This window comes from Chanodichthys erythropterus, chromosome 24 (assembly GCF_024489055.1).
Source record: "Chanodichthys erythropterus isolate Z2021 chromosome 24, ASM2448905v1, whole genome shotgun sequence".
Taxonomy (NCBI): Eukaryota; Metazoa; Chordata; class Actinopteri; order Cypriniformes; family Xenocyprididae; genus Chanodichthys; species Chanodichthys erythropterus.
Window position 1 is genome coordinate 16146859 of NC_090244.1, and position 10807 is coordinate 16157665.

The 10807-nt window shown below is 35.2% G+C and overlaps 1 protein-coding gene across 1 annotated transcript in view; it reads right to left on the bottom strand.

The window, feature by feature from the left end:
* dock4 (dedicator of cytokinesis 4) overlaps positions 1-8559 on the bottom strand; it is a 76331-nt gene extending 67772 nt beyond the window's left edge. The window contains exons 1-6 of the mRNA XM_067379305.1: positions 8296-8559; positions 8154-8175; positions 5521-5604; positions 1762-1802; positions 1490-1545; positions 829-925 (exon numbers count right to left, since the gene is read on the bottom strand). Of these exons, the coding sequence (XP_067235406.1) occupies positions 829-925; positions 1490-1545; positions 1762-1802; positions 5521-5604; positions 8154-8175; positions 8296-8559 (564 nt within the window). The remainder of the gene's footprint in view (positions 1-828; positions 926-1489; positions 1546-1761; positions 1803-5520; positions 5605-8153; positions 8176-8295) is intronic.
* Between the last annotated feature and the right edge of the window lie 2248 nt (positions 8560-10807).

Genomic DNA, 10807 nt, shown 5'->3' on the forward strand with positions numbered 1-10807 from the left:
CTGGTATCATTTAAAGCCCTTTGAAGCTGCACTGAAACTGTAATTTTGACCTTCAACCGTTTGGGCTCCATTGAAGTCCACTATATGGAGAATAATCCTTGAATGTTTTCATCAAAAACCTTAATTTCTTTTCGACTGAAGAAAGAAAGACATGAACATCTTGGATGACATGAGGGTGAGTAAATTATCAGGAAAATTTTATTTGAAAGTGAACTAATCCTTTAAGGACTGTGAATAGAAATGACAACTTTTTTTGATAATCATTGACAACCAGACTCCGGAGAATCTTGCTGCACTGGTTTGGTTCAGATCGGGCTGAAAACCTAGGACCAGTTTGCAAAAGTAAAAAAAAAAAAAAAACACAAAAAGTTCACCGAATTGAATGAGAAGCAAATGACGATCAAATCTGAGGCATGCATTTGTCCATCCTGAGCCAAGGATTTCAATGATATATGACACTTGTACTTTTCGGCACAAAATAACGTACTTTTCACCGCTGTAGAGCCCCCGTCAGGCCGATCAAGGCGAGCCTTGCTGACATTGTGTTTGGTCTGCCTGATCACTTTTAGGGGAGAATGCTGATCCTTGGAAATTTTAACAACTATGCGCTTGAACCACTAAATAAAAAAATCTTAAGCTTAAGATTTAATTAATTTCCATGATTTTTCCAGGCCTGAAGACCACATTTTAAATGATATTTAAATGATTCCATGCTATTTCCAGGTTTCCCATGACCTTGTGAACCATGTAAAAATATCTATTCCTAATAAATTCACTCAATTATTGACAATTCAATTTGTTCAGTGTAACACAAAGAGTGATATTTACCATGTAGAGCTGCTTCCACATGGTGCCCCAGTCTCTCAAGGTCATAGTTATCTCTGTAATGACCGAGTCCTCTGTGGGTATGACTGTCTCAAACTGCCTGCAGGGCAAGACACACAAACACACATTCACACACACTCATCTGTACAGGATGGAGAGCAGTGACCTCAGATGACCCTGAGGAGTAACACTGACTCACAAGGACATGTCTGCAAATACATTTGCAATGGCTTGTGGGATAGTGAAGGCTCCTGTCACTTCAATACAGCAGATGTGTCACGCACAAAGACTGTCTATAGTAGCACTTCAGTGTTTTTCTCAAAGGCACTAGTGGCAGGTCAAAGGTGAGATTTCATTAGCCGGCCAGTTCATGGGTCACCAATTCCTGGGATCCAACATATTATCCCTTACTTTAACCGATTCTAAACTGTCTTTCTTTTAAATAAATGCAATAACAATTTCATTTACATTTTTAATTGTGGCTTAATTGTCCAAATACTGTACATGTAAGAATTACCATTATTTACAATATATTACAGTGTATATATATATATATATATATATATATATATATATATATATATATATATATATATATATATATATATATATATATATATATATATATATATATATATATGGTCTTTTTTTTCCAGACTCATACCCTTTGTTCTTGACGTGGGCATTCTTGAGGTGAATATAGGAGCTTGGGAATATTCCCTGGGGAGAAACCACAGAAAGGTATTTAATGAACCATTTACTGCATGTAAAACACACAAGAGTAAACAAACATGCACTACCATCTGTATATAAATATGCTGAGATTCGAAGCAGAGGAAAGAGGTACAGATAAATCAAAAAGAACAGACAAAAGGAATCATTTCAATTTTGCACACTGTTTCTGTCAATCATGCAGCGACGTAGGATAGCTCTCACCTTTACATTTGGATTCTTCGTGATGAATCCTCTGTACCATCCTATGAAATGCCATTTATAATTATTTCACACTTTCAACAGCATTTCAACAGCATAATGGATTATGTGTTATATAATCCATTTCCAAACCATTTCAACTTTAAGCATGTGATACTAAAAAATATATAGGGTTCACTAAGGGTGTTTCTTCAACTCTGGGCACTTTTGACCCTGTGGACTTATATACAACATATAATAGTGAGTCGGTAGGTATATTGGAAAAAACTGACATTTTTTTCTGTATGTAAACAATTTCACCTGATGACTTGAATAGCTGGAAAGAATAAATCATTCACAAATGACTGGGGTGATTTGAGTGCATCTGCATAGAAAATGATAAACAAATTATAAGCACCAACAGAGCAAAGATATATAGGAAATAAACAAGGCTTTATGTTTTCACAGGCAAGTCTAACAGTATTCAGGTAGAGAAACTGTCAAATGTAAAATAACACTGCAGAGACTTAACTTTATAAATGAAATATAATTAATCTTTGTTAAAGGTGCCATCGAATTGAAAATTGAATTTACCTCGGCATAGTTGAATAACAAGAGTTCAGTACATGGAAATGACATACAGTGAGTCTCAAACTCCATTGTTTCCTCCTCCTTATATAAATCTCATTTGTTCAAAAGACCTCCGAAGAACAAGCGAACTGTTACGTAACAGTCAGGATCATTAATATGTACGCCCCCAATATTTGCATATGCCAGCTCATGTTCAAGGCATTAGACAAGGGCAGCCAGTATTAATGTCTGGATCTGTGCACAGCTGAAACATCAGACTAGGTAAGCAAACAAAGACAATAGTGAAAAATGGCAGATGGAGCGATAATAACTGACATAATCCATGATATCATGATATTTTTGGTGATATTTGTAAATTGTCTTTCTAAATGTTTCGTTAGCATGTTGCTAATGTACTGTTAAATGTGGTTAAAGTTACCATTGTTTATTAATGTATTCATAGAGACAAGAGTCGTCGCTATTTTCATTTTTAAACACTTGCAGTCTGTGTAATTCATAAACACAACTTCATTCTTTATAAATCTCTCCAGCAGTGTAGCATTAGCCGTTAGCCACCGAGCATAGCCTCATATTAATTCAGAATCAAATGTAAACATCCAAATAAATACTATACCTACGCGATTAAACATGCTGCATGACGAACACTTTGTAAAGATCCATTTCAAGGGTTATATTAGCTGTGTAAACTTTGTTTATGCAATGATAGAGTCGAGAGCTTGGGAGGGGGTGGAGACCGCGAGCAATTAAAGGGGCTGCGCAGCCTGAATCGGCGCATTTCTAATTATGCCTCAAAATAGGCAGTTAAAAAAATTATTTTAAATAAATCTATGGGGTATTTTGAGCTGAAACTTCACAGACACATTCAGGGGACGCCTTAGACTTATATTACATCTTGTAAAAAAACGTTCGATGGCACCTTTAAAGCTACAAAAGTGATTTTTTTCTTTGTCATTTGTTGTTTGATTAAAATTAATGAAGCAAACAGCAGAAATGGGCATTTTGGCATAATTTTGAGGCGTATGTGTACATTCAGGCACAAAAAGACGAGAAAGAGACATGAATTCGGTGTTTACGTACTGTCCGAATTGAGTTCTCTTTTGTGTCTTCTTGCTCTTGAATGCTTTAAACATGCTTAAATGTTTAAACTGTCAGGGAATACAAAGCACGTATGTTAATGCTGAAACGATATATATCGTACAGCGCTACTAGTGAGAGTGTGAAAAGTGTGGTTTATGAGAGTTTATTTGATTTGTTTGCTAGCAATGTCCAACAGTGGGCATATCTAATGAGATTCTGAACCATCATTGTTCTGAACCAATGCAGTTTCATTTCCAACACATTTAATAGCATTTTTGTGGTGGAAATGACATTTGAAAAAAAAAACTCTATTATTAAATGATAAACTCACAATTAAATTATATATTTTTTTACACTTTACACATAATTTAACATAATTACAACCCAGAACTGACACAAAATATAATATTTAATCTTCATGTGATATTTACCTTGATTTTTTTTTCTTCATACATCAAATGTCTCATATTTCTTTACTTTTGTCAAAGTTGTTCAAGTAAAGAACTTGATAAAACTTCATTAAAATTGTTGGTTGTGGTGAAAATTAAACTAAGGGACAGTCATTATGTGTGTAAAAATAGTTTTTCAAATAAAGTTTTCATATTTTGAGAACGAAAGGTCTTCAATTAAAAAAATCTATCCAAATCTATAAATAATTGCCATTAAAAGTTGTTCAGTCAATTAGTTTAGTTTTTAACATTAAATAAATAAATTAGTGGTGGGCCGTTAACGGCGTTAACGTGCTGCGTTAACGCGAGACTCATATCGGGCGATAAAAAAAATATCGCCGTTAATCTATTCTCAAAGTTGGGTTGGGAGCTGGGTCTATTCTACGCAAGTTATGATGACTTTCACCTTGATATTTTAGCGCGGATGTATACCTAGCCGAACTGACCCTTCGCAAAGATCCGCCCCCCTTAGTTACTTTTGCTTTGGTTGACAAGCTGTGGTGCTGTCAGGCCCGTCACGTCACACAGTGATAAATGCATCACGGAGCAGAGGACACTGACAAGACAAAGCAGGTTACTTATAATATTTAACAAAGTCCCAGCTTTAAAACTGTGTAGTTTTTTAAGAAATTCAGTTTTCTTTAATGTGTCTTCTTGACCATGGTCGTGACAGATTGCTGTAGCGCCTCAATCAATCTGCTTTGTCGGACAAAATGGTGGATTACTTTTAGTCATTTGCTGCGTTCCAATTCGCCTACTTATACTACGCCCTAAAATATGTACTCTTTCTGTGAACAAAAAGTACTTACTTTTGAGTGTGTAGCAAAAGAGTAAACAAGCTTTGGGACATACTATCACGTCATACAGTTGCGTCTTTGCTCTCTGTCGCATCCTGTCACCGTAAACTTCCCTGTCAATCATAGAACATCCTCCACATTTCATTTAGCTAATTTCCTACCGTATCGGAGAGAAATGCAGCACGTTGATCTGCAGTCACGAGTCTTTCATGTAGAGAACTCTCCTCTTATTAATGCATAATGATGAATTTAAAACTTAATGGCCAATCAGATCTTTATAAAAGTCCACATTGGTATTTGCAGATGAAAAATAACACATATAACATTAAATAAATATTTTCTATCAGTTTGAACTGATTATTAGTCACTCAAACAGCCTCTCAGCCTCTATCGTGCATATTCGTCACGTTTTGTAGTTTTTAACACTTTTTACTCGTGTTTGTAGTTCTGAACTGAATCCTCGTACAACGTGCAATGGGTTGTGGGCAATATTAGCCTCTATAGTGTGCACGGATCCACACTTCGAAAATCTACCGGAAATGGTAGACCATCCGGGGACTTTTGGCATACTCTTTTCAACATACTATGCTTTGGGACACACTTATTTTAATCTCACATACTATTTAGGATGGATAGTATGGACATTGGGACGCAGGGACAATTTGGGTATCTCACATATTCTGAATGTCTTCGGCAGAATTCAAATGAGCCATTTTAATCTAGATTAAAAAAATTAATCTATGCCCACCTCTAAAATAAATACTGTTTGTTAAAAAATCATACCCCAGGACATTAAAGTGTCCATAGTTGAAGAAGCACCCATAAAAAAAGAAGTTGATTGTCAGCAACACAACGACAACATTGACTACCTTCACATTTCTCCAAAATCTGCACTGTGTCGCCGATCTCCAGCGGGAGTCCATGCTGAACCATTCCTCGAAAATTTGCCAGCACTGAGGGAAAAACAAACAAACAATGAGTAAAACAACATGCGATTCATGTGCAAAGTTACAGTTCTGACAGACCACAAGGTGACAAAACCATCTGTCTTAACAAAACTTTAGCTGGATTTCATAAACATCACATTCAATATTCACTGCGAATTTAAAGTGATTCTCAATTCACTTCTAAATAACACCCAACCCAGCACACATTTCCTTATGAAAAATAAACCATACTATGCTAAGATCTGCACTTCTAACATTATCTCACTGCTCTTAAATAAACCCTGAGTCACCTCCCAAAGCACAAGTTACATAACAAGTACAAGATCTCTCCACACAGGAGCACATAGGCTCAATCCATCAACCACTTTCTGCATCCATATGCGTACACTCTTTATGCACAAATATGTTAATTTTGAGTGCTCATTTGCATATCAACTGGGCTAGGAAACTATCTGACATGGAAATAAATAAATAATCATATGCATAAACACAACTGACAGAGTTCTGACACTGCTCAGAGGTTAAGCAGGCTGCCAAAACAGCCACGTCAGCCTTTAAAGACGAGATGTGTTGCTGTGCTCACTGCCTGTCAGAGATGTGATGCAAACGCACAGCATTCGTCCTGAACCCACAAGAGATGTTGCAAGTAGGGAAGGGCAACCATAGATATGTATACATAGATGCCACATTTGACCGCTCCAGACACGTCAACATGACAGCCATCTTGTAATGTCAGCATGTCGTCACTCAGAATAGGAATCAATGATGCCACAACATCGAGTAGCTTCTGGTTGTGAGATTTAAATTCCCGAAGAAATGGGATAACCTTTCACAGATGAGAATATATTGTTTGTGTTTTTATATGTATTGACTATTAAAGATGCAATATGTAATATTTTCTGTCCGCTAGAGGCCTATTCAAAACAAAGCCATAGCTTGATGACGCCAAGTTTGTGCGCGGAATCTTGGGACATGTGGTTTTCACCTCACAGCCGGTGGAAAAGAATTGGGATTGGACTCGGGAAGGAATCATGTCAATGGATGCGATTATTAACGTTACTGTAGTGCAAAGCATAGCAGGATGAGCGATTGCGCAACACACGCCTCACGAGCAGCTGAACTTTTATTATGCCACAGTCGCCGGCGCAGCTTCTGCTTTTCCGGTCATGAGTATGAGGTAACGCAACTCTGTTTATCAGATTAGATACATTTGAGAGTGTTGAAAATGTTATGACGTTACTCTGTGCATTCGCTCGGCGGCTGCTGTGAGACACTTTTGCACACTGCAGTAAGATAGATTGATTTTAGAATATCGTATTAAATGCTGGATGGCTTGTGTTGATAAATGGCATGCAATTAATTTTAAAACGTATTGTATGATGGAGAAAATGCTGTATTACTGTTACTAAAAATAAAGCTGCATCTGATTATGCTATGTTAGCTACTTCACAAAATAGTGTTTTTCTCTGAGGCGTGGTAAAGCATGGTACTCGCAAAAAATCAAGAAAATTAGATTTAAACAATAAGACTAATTAAATAACTAGTTTTCTGTCTATAAATATATCAAAACAGCTGTTCCCTTGCCTATTAAAACATGTAAATATTAAAGCGTCTTTGGTGTTTCCATGGTTTCTACAAAATAAAAGCGGAAACCGAGGGTAACGCGGGTATGACGCAACTGACAGGCGACTCCTCACACGTCCCGGAGCCTTGGTTAAAATTGCAATTTTCTCACAATTTACAAATAGTTGCAAACATTTGAGATATTGTAAGTACTCATGTGAGCAAAATATATAACACTGGCCTAGTGGTTTTTGGATAATTTACCGCAAAATTCTTACATATTGCACCTTTAACTCATTATTAACTTACACAATATTATACTATGGTAACTTTGTAATGTCATGTTAGCTGAAGCCTTCGTCTTGTTGTATTGTGTTAGTTTATCAAAATCATCTGCTGAAGTCTATATAGATAATAATTAGGGGTGTGACGAGACACGAGATGGAGTTCACGAGAGCGAGACGTGACGAGGTTTTTACATAGTATTTTTTGAATATGACGAAATACATGACTAGAAAAATAGTCTGCAGGTGATTTGAAATATTTTAACTAATCATCTTGTAATGAATGTCATTTCAGTTCTACTTCCTGAGTGTGAATTATCATATGCAGTAAAAGACAACAATACTCAAGCACTGTAAAAGGTTTGCCACAAATTCAACTGACTGCACATGAACTATGAGCTATGACAGATTTGTGAACAATATTTGAGAAAAATAGGCCTTTTGTGTACATAGAAAAAGATCATGAAAAATGGGGGCAAAAACAAAAGTGTTGCGTTTATAATTTTGTTCAGTCAGTGTATAAATATCCTATTTAACCAATTAATTTTCCACACTCTTTTCCATGACCAATCATATGGAATTACTGGATTAAGGATTTTTAATAATCATTTTGATTCTGATGAATCTAATGACTCATTTTGTGAACCAGAAAAGAACAACTGTTCACAAATTGAACTTCACTACGGTTTACAAACAAGTCTGACGCACATAGCAACGCCCTGGCAACAACCTACAAGCATCATAGAGTTTGCATGGACAAACAACAGCCACACTGTCTTCAGGAAATACACAAATCTAGTTCACAGAGTCAAATATTATATTGCATATGATTTTTTATTACAGCTTAAACCTCTATTTGAACCTCAGCCATCGCCAACGGGAGTGACAAAAGCTCTGTTGTAATAGGACGGGCAAACCCGTTTGAGCTGTGCGCCTGTGCTAAACGCTTTCCCACGGTCCTGCTGTCAGCGCTGTGGACACACACTGCTGCTTGGCAGAGAGACAGGGCAGCCAGAGGCCCGTCTCGCATAACCCTTACCAGGTGCAAAGAGCCCTCCGGACCCCTATAACGCAGTCCCTGTGATTCAGTCGTGCGGCTGTGATCTACAGGCATAATGCAGGAAGGTTCAGTCAGGTTGCTTCTGAGATAATGCGGCTGCTATTAGACATCTAAGCATTTTAGAAAGGTTAAGGTGGCATTAATTAATGTGGCCACATTTAGAGACTGAATAATATTATGTACTTACAGCTTTTAAATCTCTGTGGATATGAGGAATAACACACACAGCACATTTCTGAGCTGGCTATGTTTGGGAAAAAGGTCATGATGGACTGAGTGATTGTCCCTTGCATCACTCCGGATGCTATGCTGACATGTTTGTTCTTAAGGTTATAATTATCAGAAATAATTTCCCCTCAAATTAGACTGTTATGAACTGTATATGAACAGTGTGTAACAATTAAAATTCAGGTATATACAAAGCTTTCTAGCTTGTGCATTCATAATATAATAGGTATAGTATATGATGCACAAAATATCAGCTGATATTACAGATTTTTTTTAGTGAGCCAGTATTGTAGCCTATATAATTGTTAATTTCCCCCTTTTTTACATGCATATTAAGTAAATATATAACTACTTTGATGTTTTGTTGCCTCAATTCACTTGTACCATTTAAAACAACTTGTGTTTTATTTTTTATTTATTTGGACAAAATAGTTTTACATTTTTAATACAGACTTTACTGTATATTGGATAACCAACCATAACATGAAATTTTAAGTTAATAGCCACATTACAAAATCAGCATAATTTTACTTTTTAACTAAATATTTCATATTACAGTACCTGTCAAAGTTTGGAAACATTACAATTTTTTTATATTTTTGAAAGAAGTCTCTTATGCTACTCCAGCATATTACTCCAGTCTTCAGTGTCACATGATCCTTCAGAAATCAGTCTTATATGCTGATTTGATGCTCAAGAAACATATCTTATTATTATTATCAATGTTGAAAACAGTTTTTGCTGCTTAACATTTTTGTGTAAACAATTACACCCTTCAAACATCTGCAGTAAGATTAAAAAAGAGAAAAATTAATACTTTTATTCATCAAGGACGCATTAAATTGATCGAAAATGACAGTTAAGACATTTATAATGTTACAAAAGATTTCTATTCAATAAATGGTTTTAATAAATACATTTAATAAATGCAAATAAATGCTGTTCATTGAACTTTCCATTCATCAAAGAATCCTGGAAAAAGATAATAAATGTTTCTTGAGCAGCAAAATCATCATATTTGAATGATTTCTGAAGGATCATGTGATGCTGAAGACTGAAGTAATGATGCTGAAAATTCAGCTTTGAATCACAGGAATAAATTACATTTTAAAAAAAAATATTCAAATAGAATACAGTTCTTTTAATTTGTAATAATATTTCACATTATTACTGCTTTCACTGTATTTTGATTAAATAAATGCAGCCCTCGTGAGCATAAGAGACTTCTTACAAAAATGTTTTAATGTTTCCAATATTTTGACAGGTACTGTAAATTAGACGTGCTGGACCGGTATACGGTAATACAATATATCACGATAATGAATATACACGGTATTGTTATCGTGGGCACTTCAAAATACTGTGAATAATAATTTATTACGAATTATTCTGATTTTTAGAATGCATTTAAGAATACACACTCTGACAGCAGCTGGCGCTGAAGGAACAGCAGAAATGCAGTGGTTACCCCAGTAACCCCTGTAAACAAAGCAGCTGCGTTACAGCTACTACAGTATGTTATAAACAGTTATAAATGTTATAAATTGAGATTTTTGTATTCGCTAGTGTGTTCATCACAGCACCAAATTCTTAAAGACTTAAGGCTATTTATTTTCAAACTTAAACATTTTTATATTTTAATCTGGACTACAACATGCTTTAGACATTGTTTTAATACAACAAGGCTCCATTATTTAACATCAGTTAATTCAGTTAACATAAACTGACAGTGAAAAATACTTCTAAATAATTTATTAATCTTAATTTCAACATTTGTAACTGTATTATTTAATGGACCCGAGCTAAAATGAAAAGTTGTATTTTTAAACTAACTTTAACAAAGAATTATAACTTCTGTAACAAATTTAGCAATTGCTCATTGATTATGTTAGTGAACGCATTATTAACTAACACTACCTAATATATATAGGCTAACTAATACATAGGCCTAATATATAAATAAAAAATGTATATAATATTATTTTAATGTTAAATTTTCTTAGCAACAATTCACTAGGGTTTAAAACTTACAATAGTAACTGTAACTTTATGAAAGTTATTAGGGCTGCACAAT